This window comes from Oculina patagonica, chromosome 2, assembly GCF_052425735.1.
Source record: "Oculina patagonica isolate OP01 chromosome 2, crgOcupat, whole genome shotgun sequence".
Classification (NCBI taxonomy): domain Eukaryota; kingdom Metazoa; phylum Cnidaria; class Anthozoa; order Scleractinia; family Oculinidae; genus Oculina; species Oculina patagonica.
In genome coordinates this window covers 40,878,486-40,896,730 of record NC_135759.1, presented here as the reverse complement: position 1 = coordinate 40,896,730, position 18,245 = coordinate 40,878,486, and the positions used below count along the sequence as shown (strand labels likewise).

General features: G+C 36.6%; 3 protein-coding genes and 1 long non-coding RNA gene across 4 annotated transcripts in view; all 4 read right to left on the bottom strand.

Annotated features, from left to right (window-relative positions):
• The window catches only part of LOC144641657 (uncharacterized), a 188,607-nt gene that overhangs the window by 36,482 nt on the left and 133,880 nt on the right, over window positions 1–18,245 (bottom strand). The gene's annotated exons all lie outside the window — the stretch shown is intronic.
• On the bottom strand, window positions 960–6,503 carry LOC144642083 (G-protein coupled receptor GRL101-like). Its single transcript, XM_078501079.1, has 7 exons — window positions 6,450–6,503; window positions 5,765–5,836; window positions 5,023–5,333; window positions 4,230–4,511; window positions 3,096–3,505; window positions 1,562–1,655; window positions 960–1,197 (listed from the first exon to the last, which is right to left on the bottom strand). The coding sequence occupies exons 2-7, from the start codon at window positions 5,806–5,808 to the stop codon at window positions 1,079–1,081; spliced, it is 1,260 nt and encodes a 419-aa protein (XP_078357205.1). The 5' UTR covers window positions 5,809–5,836; window positions 6,450–6,503; the 3' UTR covers window positions 960–1,078.
• Window positions 6,446–18,139, bottom strand: LOC144640111 (uncharacterized). The gene is made up of 9 exons (XM_078499330.1): window positions 18,065–18,139; window positions 16,826–16,897; window positions 15,393–15,452; window positions 15,019–15,093; window positions 14,332–14,403; window positions 12,629–12,700; window positions 7,118–7,189; window positions 6,671–6,742; window positions 6,446–6,521 (listed from the first exon to the last, which is right to left on the bottom strand). Exons 3-9 carry the CDS (start codon window positions 15,416–15,418, stop codon window positions 6,446–6,448), a joined length of 465 nt encoding a protein of 154 aa, XP_078355456.1. The 5' UTR covers window positions 15,419–15,452; window positions 16,826–16,897; window positions 18,065–18,139.
• On the bottom strand, window positions 8,886–9,938 carry LOC144640124 (neuromedin-U receptor 2-like). Its single transcript, XM_078499336.1, has one exon. It carries the CDS (start codon window positions 9,906–9,908, stop codon window positions 8,886–8,888), a length of 1,023 nt encoding a protein of 340 aa, XP_078355462.1. The 5' UTR covers window positions 9,909–9,938.

The window sequence follows — 18,245 nt, the reverse complement described above, 5'->3', positions numbered from 1 at the left end:
TTGCTTCGATATTTTATTGGCTCTCTAGATTTTCTGTGTACTTTGTGAATAGCCAGAGCAATTACTTTGCTTTTGATTTTACTACACTCAATTCGCGATAAGTGCGTTGAACACGCGATAACTGTTATAACAATTTACAACAGGAATTACAATTCCCCACAACTCTACTGTCATTATGATTGACAGGTATTGCAATTGGCAACTTTTTTACGATTCACAACCAAACAGATGTATTTCTATGATTGGTTCAATAAATCGCTACGGATAGCAGAACCTCCACTGTTACAGAAAGTTGACGTTGAATTGTTTGAAAAAATAATTAAATTCAAAATTTTACAGGACAAGGGAGAAGCAACATTTAATAGCAACAAAAAGTAGAAAAGATTGTGGCTTCTAAATTTCCCGCGCGCCGCCATTTTGGATGTTATGACATGTAATGGTTGCCCAATTGTTTTACACAATAAATCCTCGATCTGCTTTCTGAAAATAGTGGCAACCATAACACGTCATAAAATCCAAAACGGTGGCGCGCGGGAAATTTAAAAGCAAAAATCTCTTTCACTTTTTGTTGCTATTAAATGTTTCTTTTCTCCCTTGTCCTGTAAAATTTGAATTTAAGCATTATTTAAAACAATTCAACGTCAACTTGTCGTAGTGGAGGTTCCCTTTAATGGGTACAAAATTCACCAGCTATCACCAATCACTTACATTAAAAAAGCGTTTCACCTATTTCCTTCTGTAGTTAATATATTTTAGTAATTTCAGTTGAAACTAGTTAACGGGTTAATAATAATACCAGTGTTGAATAAATCAGCTGGAGCAGTTTGTGCTCTTCTGTTACTTGTCCAATCAGAAAACAGTACGGACAAGCACACGCGATCGCCATAGGTTATGTCCCCAGAGTTACTTATTGACCTCTCAGACAAAAAACGCTGACTCAGACCACTCACAGAGTTGTATACAGCACTACTTCCCTGGCGATGCTAGACTAAAATACTAAAACCAGCGAAGCACTGTTTGAAAGCGGGGAAAGGTTAAAAGCCTCTCTTTGTATATACACCACGCCACATCATGCTAGCTAATTCATAATGTTTCCGTTTTGCTGTAGGTTGTCGTTTGGGAGTTGCGTAACAGAAACGTCCATAGAGAATGCGGTGTTATCCAATGTTTCCAGCTGTGTAACTCTTTCATCACTTCCTGAATGGAAAAAAAATCCCCCAGTAATCAATAAAAAAAATGAATGAGTAATACCCCATTAAACTTACGATGCAGTTAAAATTGCAGTGTAAGACCTGCCGCTACAACATTTCGAAGAAGCACAGTTTTAAATTACCTGATATAGGTGCAGGAGATATTGCTGTTTTTTAACTGGAGAAAATTGCATGTTTGACAAACCACAGCAATTTGGTCATCGAGGCACATTCAGATCATGCAATCATAAGCAATAACTTTTCCGACTTTGCTCCTTAAACCAGAGCTACGATTTATCTATTAACGCTACAATCTCACTTTATCTCTTGTAGGAAATGAAAAATACGAAGGCAAATTAGATAACCCTTACCAGAGATACGATGACTTGAAGATCTCATTTTGCAGCAAATACATGTGCAGCGATGAAAAATACGATAAAACCAATCTTTGAAGACGCTTCTCACCTGAGAATTTTAAGACGATGTTTATCAACACATTATTTGTCCTGAAATAGGTTGGTTCGCCCTAGGTACTATGTAAATAATATATGTAACAACAATAGGTTAACATATAGCCGTATTTCCGTTCATCCTAAGTTAAGCGGGAAGAAAGCTTTGCCACTTAGTGAAGTTCACACAGGAATGCAAGTCAGTGGTGGATCCAGGGGGATGGCCCGGGGAGTCCGCCCCCCTCACCCCTATCAGACCTGACACTTGCTTTACACTGAAATTCGTGCATCGACAGTGTTAAAACAAGTTGTCAGATTGACAGGCCTGCACGACTCTTGCCCACGTGTATCAGTCATTTTCTTGATTTTGATCTCACGAGTATATCCTTGAGAGACCTACCCCTTTTGTATGATATTAGGTGAGGCTCTTTGAATATTGTTTTGAGCAGTGGTAACGCAATTCAGGGTGGAATTGCGTTACCAAAGGCAGATTTTTTCGCTTGTTTTAGGTTTCGATAGGTTTTGGATGGTAGGCCTGCTTTCTGTTTTCAAAATAACTTCTGCGAGCGTTCTTTGGACTACACTTCTTGGGTAACCTCTCTCGATAAATGTGATTGGAGGGGCTAATTTTTCCCTCAATTGCTGTTTTAAAGGAGTTTGTTCTAAGCAGTGTTAAGAAGAAATCTGGCGCAAAAATTTCAACGTGTTTTTAAATCAAAGTTTGGACCACTTCAATGAAAAAATTCCTGAATCCGCCCCTGCAAGTTCTGTGGCGTGCAACAAACTCGCGCTTAGCATAGACAAATTTTCGAACAAGTTAAACGATATTTCATTTAATAAAGGCGAACATTCGTTTGCATGAGAGGACTTTCTTTCAGTTGAACCAAAGTTCTTTCTTAACTAAACGAAAGTTCGTTTAGGGTAATACGTCCAGCACTGCGAAATGTCGCCGGAATGAATGTTAGTTCTGCGTAGCATCGGCTAACTTCACTGAAAGCGCTAATATTTCGCTGACATTCGGCTAATCCATTTGCATGTTTTGCACGGTAATTATTTAATTATTTGTCAAAATAAAATCTAAACATTGAACAGCCCAAGTTTATATTTGTGTCGTAGGAAAAATAAAAATAATGTTCCATTTAAATCAAAAATCACTATTTTAGGGCACTAAAACTGTTTAAAAGCGCGTTTGGCTGCGGATGGCTCGGATGGAAATGGATTGCAATTTGAAAACGTTAGCCTGCAAGTTCTCAAGTTGTTTCCGCGCACCTTCAAAAAATCGATATTTAGAGTCGAAGTTTTATTTTTATCTCCAAATAAAGGTTATATCTTCCGTTTAATGTACAGACAATGTTTTTACATGGGTAAAGTTGCCTACCACTTATTTCAGAACAGTTAAGACCAAAAAACTGCGAAATCTCCGTGACATAGTCCCTTTAATCTTTCATTTTCTTACCTTTGGTGTGGAAAACGTGTAGAGCACAGGATTGACAGAGGAATTAACTGGCAGAACAAAGACTGCAAACCACACGTAGACAAATCCCTGTTCGTCATGAAACTGACCGGTGAGAGCAAGGATACTCAGAATGATTACAGGAACCCAGCAACTGAAGTCGGTCAAGATAATGGCGAACACTCTCCTCGCGAGAGCAGACTCTCTTTTGATGCTATTTGAGCTCACTTCAGATTCACCGTGAGCCTTGACTCTCCGCTGTGATTTGGAAACTTTCGCAACAATTGCGACGTAAGCTACCATGATGAAAAGGAATGCTGCGAGATTCAAAGCGATAAACACGCCAACTGAATACTCCCAGCCTGCCAGTCTCTCTGCGGACAACTGAAGAGGCAGACATACTGACGAACGACCTTGAACACAGAAATAATGCACTCTTCAGTGGGGAGTCGAAACTTTTATAACAAATGGCATTTGATACTTGAGCTTCAATCAAAAAATAAACTTTTCAATGCCCTAAACTGTATAGCTGCAACTTCAATTCTTCTTTTGTGAGCTTTATATTTTGTTTTTGTTTTATCATTTAACGATTCACATTAGCATGTAAGAATCGAATTTTGTGAAATATCACCATTACATTAACATTTTTTGCGAAAAAAGTAAGGTTTTTTCACTCTCGAACGTACTCGTGCTACTTATTTAGCATATTACCTTAAGGTTACTACTGTTAGCGGCTACTAAATTCAGCAAGTTTAGCGAAAAACGCTAAATTTAGTACTCGCTTGAATTTGTCTCGGTCGAATTTGATACTCGTTAGGTTTAATCCACCTCCCTCCCCTCCCACCCCAAAGATAAACAAAATTGTACATAGTCGACTTTACAAAATGGAGGTTGGTAACTGTTCTTTTTGACAATGCAAATTTTCATTAAATTTCAAGTGAGTTTGTTTCTTTACTGAACATTTATTTCCATCTTGCCAAGTGTTCATTAAAAACTGGTTTACACGACATCACTAAATATTAAACATTTTTGGAAAAATGCTAACTAATAAATAGTCGCTAAATCTTGCTCGGAAAAAACGCTGGAATTAGTAGCCGCTATCAATAGTAACCTTAAGCTCATTAAAAGTCATTATACCATAAAAACCATATCTTCTGTCCACGTTGTAAAAATACGGGGTGTCAAAAGCTGGTACAACAGCGATGACTGTTCCACAGATCCACACCACTGTGCAAATGACGTAAGTTCCTTTCAGCGTCAAACGGGAACAGCTGAAGGCAAAGACGATACTTATCAACCGGTCAGCGGTTATCACAGTGAGCATCAGTACCGAGACCTCGCTCGACAGGACTGACAAAGCACCGGCCACTTTACAGAGATTTCCTGACCGCCATATTAGATCGAAGCTGAAGTAAGCACCTGTAATAAAATGATTTTTCGACGATTATTTGCTTTCGCCTTCCTTCATGAATTTATACTATTTAATAAAAATAGTATATGAATATATACTATTTAGTATGCATAAGAATCGGACATTCTGATTATTTTAGAAGCTCGACCTAGAAAGGCACCTTTACGCAAAAAAAATGACTGCAATGACTGACAGATCGAGTAAACGAAATTTTGTCTCTCCAGGACGGAGGTACTTATTTCCAACTTACTGTGAGCACAATTGTATGTAAAGGCTTTTGTTTTCTCAATTAATGACTTAATTACTCTCATAAGACCAGTAAGTCATAAGATGTTGAAACGTGTGTTCCTCGTGCGCTTGAAAAGGTTTCGAATATTCAATTTATTAAGTACCATAATAAGAAAAATCACGAGAAGGAAATAACCAATCCACCCTTTCAGGAAAAAAATGGCGATTGGTAACGAGGTGATTTTACAAATTAATATAAATACTAGTTGCCTGGTCAGTAAAATACCTTACCTGCCCAAAGCTGATCTTTAATGGCAATAATCATGAGATAAACTCCCATGAGGAAGTCAGACACAGCGAGATTAGTCAGAAGACAAGTTTGAACCGGGTGATCATCACGTCTGATCAGGCGCCATGCTATCACAGCCAGGTTACCAAACACCGCCAGGATACCGAGCAGCCAAATGCTCTGTCTGGGGCCTGGGGCCTCGATCATGCGATTACAGCTTGACAATGCACTTCCTTCCAAACTTGGATGGTCGCATTGTACATCCTTGTGGTACAGTGTAGCATAACAACACAAGGAGAAGCTGTCTAATTTTCTAAAAATTAAGTGAGAGGGGTATTGGTATTAAACGAATTTTTTTATTGTACCTCTCTAATCATGAAGGAGATCAGCGCAAGTGCAATTTCAGACAATCTTTATTTTAAGAAAAAAACATCTGAAATGTTAACAAAGTCAATCGCGTCAACGGTGACTGTTAAGCGAGAGTAGAATTCTGTGAACTCTTTAAATAACCTTAGATTTGATTTAGGAACTATTTTGCGATAATTTTAAAGACTGGGCTTTTTTAAAAAATACGCGGTAAAGCCCCAAGGTACATACGGAGGAGTAAAAATTATTAGCTCAGAACTTTGATTAAATCTTCATTGCAACCTCGGATACTCCTTGAACATTCAAGAGAAAAGAATAACACAAGAAAGGTGACGTATCGTTCGAAAACAGCAAATTGCAAATAAAAAAAATACTTACACAATCCTTAGGTCTCGAAGACCTTTGAACGTTTCTACAGGCATATCTTTGAGTAAATTTTCTTGTAGATACCTACAAAGGTAAATATCATATTTTTATGTATGACTGTGATTATAAAGTTAATCCTATTATTAGAACTTTAAATGTTTTTATCTAGTGAGGTGGGTGGATGGCTAAGTGGGGATTGTATGCAACCAGGTAAAGAGAATTTGTATTTTGACATTGAGATTAGGTGTGTTTAAAGCGCAGAAAGAGAGAAAAAAAATGAGAGCAGAAAGCACATGTTTGAAACGGCTTTAAGACTAAAGACATGTTTATTACAAGCTGATCTCTTCTGAAGTAATTCTTCTGTGATTGGTCCTTTGGTTTCTCTATGTTGTTCTGTGCATTGTTAATCGTTAAATTAGTTTAGTATATACCACACAAGTGAATAGTGCTTTTCGCGCGCGCTGATTGGTTAACTCGGAGGTAATTAGCAAAACACTATTCATCTCCGAGCAGCTAAAGAGAAACGAACTGCCTTCGCGCGTCGTTTTGTTTACCGAAAGTGATATTTTGGTCCGCTAGCTATTCAACTTGTGTGGTATATACTAAAACAATTATTCACCTCAGTGTTGGTGAATGTAGTGGATATTTACGTCCACTTCGGTAAATAATTGTTAAATATATTAGGTGTTATACTTACAATTCTTCGAGGTTGTCAAGTCCGTGGAATGCATTAGGACGTATGTTAGTGATCTTGTTGTTGTTCAGATACCTAGGCAGGGATGAATCAAGTTTTAACCGCTTTTACAAGTTCAATAACTAGAACTTTTTACAAATTCAGTTTTTTAATAAATCATATTTTTTAAATAAGTGGAAAGAATAAAGTATGCAGTCAGTGTAACACATGGAATGATAACTTACAGCGTTTTTAAGCTTTTCAACTCAGAGAAGATGAATCCAGGTAACTCAGAGATTTCGTTCTGAGAGAGGTCTCTAATAACAATAAATGATAAATTAAAAAAAAATAATAATAAAATTCAATAGTATTAATTTATTAATGTTAATATAAATAAAAGAAAATGTTACAGCCGTATGTAAAGTAGCAATGATAAAAGTGATAAAACAAAATTCAAAAAAGAAGCATATGAAATGCTCCGTTACCTAAAAAAAAAACACTAGAAAACTGTCTTTTGTTTGTATCGTTAAACATAGTTGTTTGTTTTTTATTGCTTTGGCAGTTACGTTAAAGGACAATCAAAAAATATCAATTACATCTGAAAGGATTTATAAATCTTTCAACATTTAAATAAACTTTAAATCAATTGGGTAGCTCAATCAATCAAGTTATTAAACAAACAGTCAACTTACAGAGTTTCTAATTTTTTCAACTTTCCGAAGATAGATTCAGGCAGATGAGAGATTTTGTTCTGAGAAAGGTCACTTAAAAAAGAAAATAACGTAGGTTAATATTGATAAAAAATCTCGGTTATCTACAAACTTTTGCTCCCTCTCCCCCCCCCCCCCGCCCCCCACCCCCCTCTCCCCCTTTTCCCAAAAAGTCTTAAGTCCAAGGTGCCAAAATCCTTCACATAATAAAACTCGCCAAAAGAACATAAAACCATGTTTGAGCTTGACGGTTTACAGTGTAATTCACCTACAAGCTCCAGTGACAATTTTTGAAGCAGTTCTGCTTATTTCTCCTTTATCTCATTGTTTCATTCGAGAAAACTCATGCTGCACGGAGATCGACAGTTGAGTTGGTTGCAAATTTGACGAGTCTTCTAGCAGTCAAGCTGTTAAAAGGTGGTATAGTACTCGTCATAACAAACTTATCTATGAAAGGCATGGCGAAGCTATAATTAAGACATCAACCATCGGACGACTTTACTGCTGCTTTGTATAAAGTTATTATAGTGCCGTTGCTATGGAAATCGTGAGCGCGCGCCCTCGTTCATTTTTTAGGCCTAAAAGTAGTTGAATTTACTCAGTATTTTACAATACAGTGAATTATGTATTATACTGCTGTATGCTAAAACCCATTTGTATGTAGTTATAGTTCCCTTAGCACTGGTTTGACTAAGTGCAACACTGAGCGACACCACACACTTTTCTGTCTGATTAAATACATGTAGGTTGTTTACTCTTTGTCTCAAGTTTGCACGAAAGATGCAATCGTTACGAATATAAGTAAATTCGAAGACGTCTCTTTGTCCGTGGCTGATTTAGTACCTAAAATTAGTTCGTGTGCACCAAAGGTTATTTTAATGCTGTATTTTGATGCTGTTGACAAGGCAAATAATTGAAACGAGTGTTAAAGAGAAAATGTCGCTTGCCACTCGATTTTAATGTAAATCAGGGAACGTATCTGACGGATTAAGCTAGACGTAATCAATTCAGCCGCTACAATTGCAGTTTTGGATCGATTCTCATTTCTAGTACCGATCCAGAAACAAGTAAATACAGCTATTTGAATACAATAGACTTAGTTGCTATTATTTTCTAGATCAAGTCAGTGAATTTGTGTGGTTTCTAGTGCTAGCATATAATTGCAGCCCTTTTTACTGACGTCTGGTAAATATACGACTATTACTGATTCAGTAACTTTCAGTTTTGTTTAAATACGACTGGCGCAAATATAAAAAGCTTTATTAAAAATTGGAAAAGAAAACTATATGCTGTTTTGTTTTCTTATTACGTCGGCGTTGTCTCTCAAACTGATTCAAACGGTCTTCGTGAGCTGGTCAAACGCCAAGTCCAAATATCGTATTTTTTAACAAGCGTTTATGTACTTCCCGTCTGATTTTTGTACATTGTCTTAATGCAAATCAAGTGAGATGCGAAGAAGACACTTATCGAGCTCTTATGAGGTCCAATCAGAACCTTCAAGCAAGCTAACCTTTGATATCTGCATCGCAACAAGAAGCATGATACAAAGCACGGCTTGTATACCCCGTTGCTTATCAATCATTCATACAGTTCTTCTGCAGGGTGACGTTGTTCATCTTTCCGGGGTTTAAAGGAAGTTCACACGATGACTGAAACAGCTTTTACTGAATTGTTTTTTCACATTTACAATGCTCTTTAATTAAAAATTATTTTTTAACAAGTGTTAGAATTTTATACGTTGTTATTACATTTATGTTAATTCTTGCAGTTCCGCAATTTGTTCCATTGGTGAGACACTTCCTGAATGACATTTTCGAAACAAAGGAATCCATAAGTCTTTTAAAGATGTACGATAGTTTGAACTGAATGTAATCAGGATAATTGGATTTATTGCTGTACTAAGCAATGGGAATATATAATAGAATAAACCGACAAAAAAAAGACATTGATCCTTGATGAATATCGATGGGTATAGCAGTTTAAGAAACAAGTAAATATAAAAAGGCGTCCAGCACGTGAAAAACCCCAGAACAACCGATCCAAAGATCTTCATAATGTTTTCATTCTGCTTAGATCTCTTTGCTTGTATATTCTTTCTATTGCCTTTGTAGAGCTTTGCCCGTCTTCTTAAATACTTCATAATGAGAGAGAAGATAACTAGTATTAAAATCAGCGGTGCACAGTAGAATAATATAAAAGCCAAGAAGTGGTAGATTTTCAGTGCCAAGTTACTCATTATGTTTCTACAAAATGTCTGCCGCTTTATTTGTATGACTTCAGAGTGGATGAAATAAGGGACAACGCCTAGCAAAGGAAGAAACCAACTTAGAAAAAGAAAAATTGTCCGAGTCCTTGCAGTAGTATTTAAAGCTCTCAGCGGAAACACGATTGCAATGTACCTTTCCACGGCGATTAGCACCAAGCTCAAAATCGAAACCACGTACGAGACTGCTCGTGAATAAATTCCCAACTTGCAAAAGAACGTAGCAAGTTTTGGGTCAGCAATGAGGCTCCCACCAGCTTTCAACATGCCTTCGGTTGCGTAAAGCGGCCAGTTTAGGACAACACATAATAAGTCCGAAACTGCCATGTTCACGATGAAGTAGTTGGAACTTGTTTTCAAGTTTATATTCTTGATGAAGGTTACAATCACAAGAACATTCCCTGCCAGTGCTAACAAGCTGGCAATTGCGAGAGCAACCGTGAATGCTGTGGAAACGCTGGAAGAACACTCTGTTTGGTTCATATCATTAAAAACAGTAGAGTTATTCATCCTTGGTTGATTCTTTCTCTAGGCGAGCCACTCCGGAACGCTGAATTTCCTTGAACTGTTTTATATCATGCTGATGGTAAACGTGTTATTTTTATTAAACCATTGCAGTGCATTTTAATGGTTCACAACCTGTCAATCAACACTTTGTAGAAAATTAAGCCAGACAGGTGGTAATTTATGCTTTATAATTTCGCTAACTTTAATATTACTGAGAAATACAAAAAGGATTATAAAGATTATAAAAGATAATAGATTAACCCTTTCATCTGTTATCATTTGAAATAATGAAATTATGGGGGAAAAATATCACACATGAATTTTAAATTAAAATTATGGCGATAACCACCAGCAAAATGCAATTTGGGGTCTTATTTAAACAGAGTATGATTCAATATTATACGTAGCACGTATTGAAGGAAATTTGTATTGGAAAGTTAAATAATACAAATTGGCATGGATCAGTAGTGTTAAGTTTAGACGTGTTTAGACTTAATCAAACTGTTTCAAATGCAGAAATAAACGGAAACAGGAGTTTTTTTTTTCTATGTTACTCTCGTTCAGCGCTATAGCTTTTGCCTTTTCGGTAAAGTCTTCGTTTATTAGAAGTTACAACGCGTCTCTCTTCGTTTTAGAATCGTTTAATGGTAAACCAAAACCACATCATTAATGAAATTATTTTTGACAATGTTGTTATCATTCACCACCATGAAAACGGAAGATTTAAAATGTGTGCTAAACGAAAGGAAGATAAGATTGCTATAGCTAATACAGATGAGAGGTGGTCTGGGTATTCACTTGAATTTTGCATATTGGCCTAGAGGAAATGTACAAGTTTGTATTTTTGTAAGGGAAGATTTTGTTTTTCCTCTCAGGAGGCCTTTTTCTGAAGCTTTACTTTTACTAACGCATGCCTTTGAGTTTTGAAAATTTTTCTAAAATTCAGCGTGACGTGGCTAAAAGTAAAAACGTGCCAATTCGCTGCCTCGTCCCCAGGCGCCGATTGGCCGGACGTTGAGGCGGTAAGGCGGGAAAACAGGGAGCGCGGGGATTGATGGTTAGGGAGCGAGCCTTCCCCGTCAGCATCAGGCCCAGAACGCCAAGCGAACCGTGCACGTCAGTCCCACAACACCAAGCGAACCGTGCACGACCAAGGACGAGGACGCCTGGGGACGAGGCAGCCAATTCGCGTTTGTCATGTCGCCATCTTATTATTATTCAGCACGTGCAGTAGCTCTCTACTTCTACCCATACTACCTTTCGGTCTTGTGGCGTGCACTTTTGTGCTTTTTTTCCGAAAACCTTTTCTCGAATTAGCTGTATGCTACGAAGCACGTGTGCACTACATATTCTAAGGCCGAAACTAATACTGATTGTGTGGTTATCGACGAAACGAAACAATAAGATATGTTATTCTTTATTTCACATGAATTACATGTATTTAAGGTAAAAAAAAATCTGCGCATCTTAAAGGTGGATTTTCATTAACGCATAATTTTTTACGTGCGTTTAGAGACAATGCATGTATAAACGACTTGCGTAAACGTGTACGAAAGTCGTTCCTACATTGTCTCTAAAATTTTTCACGCGCGTAAACGCAGGTAAAAAATAAGCCTTAATGGAAATTCACCTTAGAAACGCGAAACGCTTTTCTTTATATATAATTTGCAGGAGAATTAAGCATCCAAAATTAATTAAAAAATAGAAAACCAGTATCGAACCAGTAAAAGCAGACAGCCACCTGCACTGACACATTTCAGACGACAACCTTATGCGTAATAGAATTTTAAGGCCAGACGATGCTGTTGAAACTTCCAAATATTATAAGTTTGTAGATTTTTTCATGGAATTGTAGTAAACGCCAAGTAAACACTAGCGAACTTGGCAAATTTCGATGCTGATGACGTAATTTTTGCAAATGTTTAGAGCAAAAATGACAATTTTTGTCTAGGTTTTCTTGAGTTTTCTTCAGATAAATTTCGTAAAAGTTGGTAAAGGGGTTAAAATTAATTTGCTTAATGCGGTGCTGTTTTTTTTTTTTAGAAAAAACTGTAAGACCAGTTTTTACGCAGAGGGAAAGACACAAATTTGCAAGTAGCAGAGAAGCTGCCTTTTCAACCCCTACTTTTTCTTGTTTAAAATTCGTATCAAGGTGGTATCCAAGTACAGTTTAAATGTTGGAAGATTTTACCGAAGAAAGTTGATAAACATCGAACCTAAAGCAGCACAAATACTAAAAGACGCATTTGTTTGGGTAGCCTTGATTTTAAACTTAAACCCGTTATAAAAAGGGATGCAAAAAAACAGTTTTCAAATTATTACGCTAGCGCGCGCCACATATTACGATTACCATAGAACTAGCGAAACCAACCAAAATAAAAAATACAGAACGTTAATAAAGACCTCAGTTATATTACTTTTTAACTATGTAAAACTGTTAGGAGCTAAATAGCATCACGTACAGATAAATATATATCTTCTTGCTGAAATTTTGCTTGCATTTGGTTAAACCTACATTAACGGTATCACAGAATTCACTTATGGTCTTAGCTTCCCGAAGGGGTTATGGAACAAAAATTGTTTGAAACGTTTCTCATCTTGGAGAATACTATGAGGCATTAGTTGAACTAAGCTAATCCAATTGAATTGAATTATACCAGTTCATATTATCGTTAACGTTATAAATCTTAATGTAGGTAAGTCGATAATACCTGGATACTTACAGAGTTTGCAAGTCAGAAAGATCTTGGAAGATTCCTGACGGGAGTTCACGTAACTCGTTGTTAGAAAGGTGTCTGATGAATATAAGTTTGAAGTCAAGGTATTAATGCCAAATGCGTAAAGATTATTGAGGAAAATGTCCAGTAATTCATCAAAAAATGAGTGCATAACAGAACGCAGTGAACATGCTAACATGAAAGATAAATGAATTTCAATTAGTTTTTCCAGTATATGTGCATGAACCAAGGAGTTGTCTACCATGCATAGTTTAACAAAAGAGGTGAATGTCGACGCTCAAAGCGGTAGCGATTTAAAAGTAAAGACTTTCATATTTCAGGTGGCTCAAAAAAAGTTTAGGTTTTATCAATGAACAAAATGAGGTCGGTATAACATCAAAACCTGTTACAACGTCTAAAGAGGCTAATTTTTAAACTATTGAGGCTAATAACTTTAAAATTTCACGGGGATTTTTTTTGCACAAATGTAAGGGGGCTCTGAATCCTACTAACAGAAGTTTTACAAATTTGTTAACACGTTTCTTTTTGCCGGTTAAACGAAAATATATCAAAATCAGAGACGTTTTCCGAGTAGTTTTTTAAGTTACTAGCACAGAACAGTGACAAAATGTGTTTTTGACCTCTTGTCACGTTGCCATGCAACCAATTGGTTTTTACTGGTTTATATTAGGCCGATTTCAATAAAATTAAAATAAAACTAAAATCAAAATGAGACCGAAGACTTCGGGAAAATACAATAAAATATTTGCATTCTTTTTCTAATATTTTATTGTATTTTCCCGAAGTCTTCTTTTGACGTAGTATCAGCCTTGCTATATTGTTTGTAAAGTGATTTCGTTTTCTCAGGTGATTAGATCTCTTGTAGATCCTACGTTGGCAGCATCATTGTTGGCGGTCTCATTTTGATTTTAGTTAAAGTTATTAGCCTCAATAGTTTAAAAATTAGCCTCTTTAGACGTTGTAACAGGTTTTGATGTTATACCGACCTCATTTTGTTTATTGATAATACTAAAAGTTGTTCTTCAAAATTATAGCTGCGATAGAACGCCAAAGAGGGGGTATTTAAACCATCTTTTGTAATTATCGTGAGTAATATTTGTTAGAAAAGCTGGAATAATGCTACCGCCAGAGGCATGGAGTAAAATATTGAACACTGGAACACCGGAACATCGAAACACCGGAACAACACATTAGGGTTAGAAGTTAGCGGCTAGTGATTTTGGTGGATAGGGTAAGTGTTGTTGATGGTTAGGATGAGCTGTTGGAAGGGTTTTCCGGGCTGTTCTTGGGTGTTTAACAGTTCCAAGTTTTACTACATGCCCCCAACCTCCAGAGGTACTCATCATTACGCAATGCACAAAACTCAGCGGGTCGAGCGGGATGCATATACCGCATTCTTCCGCTCTGGTCATAATGCAATCACCTGACAGTGATGGCGATAGAATGATGCGTAAGGGGGAAAAACAGCCAAACGGCTTAGCGTTATCTTTTGTCAGCTAATCGGGCTGTACTTATCAAGTACCAATCACAAAAAAATATCAAGTTCAGTGGTGTCATAGCATGAAGTAAAAGGAGGTATGGGAAAGTAACAAGGACATTTTTCGGGATGCTCAAAAATGAATAAAAGCTGGAAATGTTTCCAACATCCTACTTTTCCGTCAATTGTTTACAACAAATCATACACTTACAGTTCTCTCAGGAACGAAATATTCCGAAATGTGTTTTCTGATATTGCACTTATTTGATTCCATCTTAGATCTCTGCAAAAAATAACAAAGGAAAAAATTTAAAGGTACCTATACCACTTCTGCTGCATGAATACATGCAGGAGTTAATCGAGATAAAGATACTTCTTCTCAGGAAGTATCTTTATCAATTCGATAGTGAGCAGGACTATTCGAGGAGTTGATAATTGATATTGCCGAGGGCTGAATGAAGTCTAATCTCATAAAAATGGAGAGAAGCAAGTAATCTAGTGGTTTTAGTTAAAATTCATTTAAATAACGAAATCCAATTATTTCTCTACATTTTCAAGTAGTGTCAACTCATTCAACAGTTTCCAGTTTTCAAAGATGCGCAACGGTGAATGTTGTTCTTTTATTTTCATTCATGAGTTATACATATTTTTTTCCGAATCTTTCTCCGAAACTAAAGAGAGACGTGAAAACATCACCATTCTGTGGACTACCTTCAGTCACTGCACAATAATGGCTGGTAGTGTACGATAGCTCAGCCAATCAGATTGCAGCATTTGTATTTAAGCAAAAGTAGAATTGCTGCACTAATTATCAATAGTTATATGGTTATATTTTAGCTAGTGAGAGTCTTAAATAGTTGTGCAGAGTATACGTACTTACTGTACTTGCTTTACTTACAAATATTTCATAGAACTTCCTGAGCCACGGAAGCTGTTTTCATCGAGGATTGATAACCGATTATTTGAAAGATCCCTATTTGTAAAAAGAAAAGTTAGCGTAAAATCTCGTAAAAGAATATGTTGTTTGTTTGTTTGTTTGTTTTTTTTAAAGAACTAGTGCAGACTACATTGGATTGAAAAATTCGTGATTTCACAAAGTGCCGTGACTGCATTAGTGCATTTCGTGCCCGAACGGGGAAAAATGTTGGTGTCATACCTTTTTTTATTTGGTAGATTGAACTAAACAGTTTTGCATCAAGCGTCATCTTGAAACAAAAAACGACAACAAACAATGCAAATGACCAACATTTACAATGTCATTTGAGCACTTACAGTATTTCGAGTTTGTTGACCTCCATTGAGATTGTACGCAAGTAATTTTTCCTGAGCACCCTGCAAAACAAGGTTTACCTGAAGCTTAAAAAAATGCAAAAATACCTTGCACTTTTTATCTTCCTTTGCCACAGCGACTTCGAACATTTCGTGCTTATGCGAGTATTTCATACACATTATGCAAATGAGCTTACTTACTCGCGTAAGCACGAAATGTTCGAAGTCGCTGTGGCAAAGGAAGATAAAAAGTGCAAGGTATTTTTGCATTTCTAAGCTTCCTTACATCTGTTTAGTAGGATTCAGTTGAAATTAAGAATGGTCTGGTCTGGACTCGTGAAATAAAGGCCGGCGAAAACACCATACTTTTGCATGTTTACAAAAAGCGATCTAAAGGTTGCTGATATTTAAATTTTCACGGACCCGTAAATCAAAATATATCAAAATTAACATGCGTTTCCAACCTTTGAAGAACCACTTAACTTAGTAATAATAAATATAATTTGGTGCGTTTGGTTATTTTGAGCGGCAAGCTCGTCAACTTATGAAATTTCTCGTTCTGGCCAAGCTCAAAATTAGGCCTTTTGCAGCCTTCACTGTTGAGAGCTCTAAAAAATATATTTTAACGTATTTCCAAAAACTAAAGTCGTTGCATTTACTTACAACCTAAGATAGTTCACTGGGCAAAGTTTGAGGGAAAACTATTTTCCGACCCGAAATGCGATGGACCGCTTTAAGAGAAACTGCCACTTAATTACCTTGATACGAAATAATTTATTGAATATAAATAATTAAAATCAAACTTTTTGACAAAACGACAGTAACAAAATTTGCATTAGTTAGGAGACTTCCCAAAAACAGTATTGTCGACTCGAACTACCGTAAATGAAATAACCATATTTAAGAAGTACAAAGCGTGCCAAAACGTTTCATAAATCTTCTTTATAAACGACCAGTAGTGACGTTGTGAGGTCGGTAGGATGGAGCATGTAGTTAACGTGACACAACCTTAATAAAGATGAGATGTTCAACATGACACGTTCATGGGACAAATAAGTCGCCAACAGAAATCGAACCCATGGCCTCCCAGATACCGGTTGGGCGCTCTAACCAACTGAGCTACGAGAGACTCGTTGTGAGCTGGGCCATTTACTAGGTTGATAAGTGACACGCGTCCTACATGCTGCTAGGATCAGCAATGTCGAAATCATCAAGTTTGTAGTAAATAATAATTATTAAGATGGTAAATTTAAAGCTCAGTAATAAATAATGAAGATGAAGTATTCAACATGACACGAGCATGGGACAAAGAAAAATTCTGAGATAGTAAATCTTTATTATGAATTACCGAGATTAAAATTTACCGTCTTTATTATTTACTGACACAACTTTTTTTTCCATGTATATTGGCGTTATGGAGAAAAAGACATGCTTACAGTTCTTTCAGAGACAGAAGACCATTAAAGACACTCGGGAAAAGGTAGTCAATTTCATTTTCTTCAAGAGACCTGTAAGTGGACAAAATGCGGAAAGTTTCGCATAAGTTAACTCCTGCATAATATCTGACAAAAATCCCACGTCAGAACAATGACGTGTGACAAAACGAAAGCAATCAGGCTGCCCAATCACAAAGGACACAAACAATCGGGTGTTCCAATCAAAACTCGAAGCAAATACATGTATTCAAAGGGAGGCGCGAGATAACGCGCGCAAGCCAGTCAAGGGTAGTTTTGGTTTTACTTCTGAATACATGAGATAATGGTCGGGAGAGGGGGGATAGATCATTCACAAAGCGGAGTTATGCAAAACCAAAGCAACTGAGAATTACTTTTGACACTCAAGTGAAAGCCGCTCTATATTTTTTAAATGTGAATGAAGTAGCACACCTAACGCTTTCCAAACTATTTTCAGTTTTTCCAAAATAACAAATTCCTCAGGTTTTTTCAAATAATTGTTTTTTCTGCGGAATCATTTCGCCAAAGAAGAAGGGAAGCGCTAGTTTGGTTCACTATGATATCTTTAGCTGCAAATTCTTCAATCACAGCTAATGGTCATATTTTTGCAAACCGCACGATGTCAAGTGGGCCATGCCAAGAGTGTTTCAAGGTTAATACAAAACTATTTTAAAACATAACAAACTTACATAATTATATAACTTCACTCAGCGCTGCTATGAAAGGAGTATAAATCTAATTGCACAACCCCTGCTCGATCGATCCAATACAAAACATGTAAATAGTTAAATAAGTATTTTATTCGACAAGATGGTCTTAAAGGGACTGTGTCGCGGATTTTTGCTGAAGGGATTTAGGCATGGGGAAATGACCATCAAATTTGTTGAAATATTCAATAACACACCGAATACAAAAGAAGAAACGGATGGGCAAAATTGACGAAGATTGAAACGGATTGCGATATGGGTTTTTGAAATGTTGTTGGGCTGAACAGTTTTTAAAGTTAATTTTGTTTGCTTGTAACTTTAAATTATGACGCCCGGAAGACACATTTGGTTGCAATGAAGCTTTGGTTTTGTCATTTAGATCCATATATAAGTAATTTCTTTGCAAACATATTAAGTTTCATAGCGAGTATTTGGCATAACTTAATAAAATAAACCTAACTCAGCCGTGACACAGTCCCTTTAACAGTGATGTTACTTGTAGTGACTTGCTTACAGGTATTCTAGGGAATCCAGACTGTTGAATGCTCTTCTAGATATTTTTTTTGGACGATATATATAACTTTCAGATATTTCCCTTATGTGAAAAAGGAAAGAGAAAGATCAAAAGCAATTCAAAAAGTTATCAGAATGTAATTTCTACTAAGTGAATGTTTTAATCTAAAATCATGCAGGTG

Excerpts from the sequence above, each read along its gene's own strand:
- LOC144642083 (XM_078501079.1), bottom strand. The coding sequence starts at position 5,808 with ATGCCTGTAGAAACGTTCAAAGGTCTTCGAGACCTAAGGATTGT. Across the intron at positions 3,506-4,229 it reads CAGAAGATATGGTTTTTATG|GTCGTTCGTCAGTATGTCTG; the intron begins GTATAATGACTT and ends TCTGTGTTCAAG. Across the intron at positions 1,198-1,561 it reads TTCAAGTCATCGTATCTCTG|GAAGTGATGAAAGAGTTACA; the intron begins GTAAGGGTTATC and ends TTTTCCATTCAG.
- LOC144640124 (XM_078499336.1), bottom strand. The coding sequence starts at position 9,908 with ATGAATAACTCTACTGTTTTTAATGATATGAACCAAACAGAGTGTTCT.
- LOC144640111 (XM_078499330.1), bottom strand. The coding sequence starts at position 15,418 with ATGGAGGTCAACAAACTCGAAATACT. Across the intron at positions 14,404-15,018 it reads GGAAGTTCTATGAAATATTT|AGATCTAAGATGGAATCAAA; the intron begins GTAAGTAAAGCA and ends TATTTTTTGCAG. Across the intron at positions 6,522-6,670 it reads TTGAAAAGCTTAAAAACGCT|GTATCTGAACAACAACAAGA; the intron begins GTAAGTTATCAT and ends ATCCCTGCCTAG.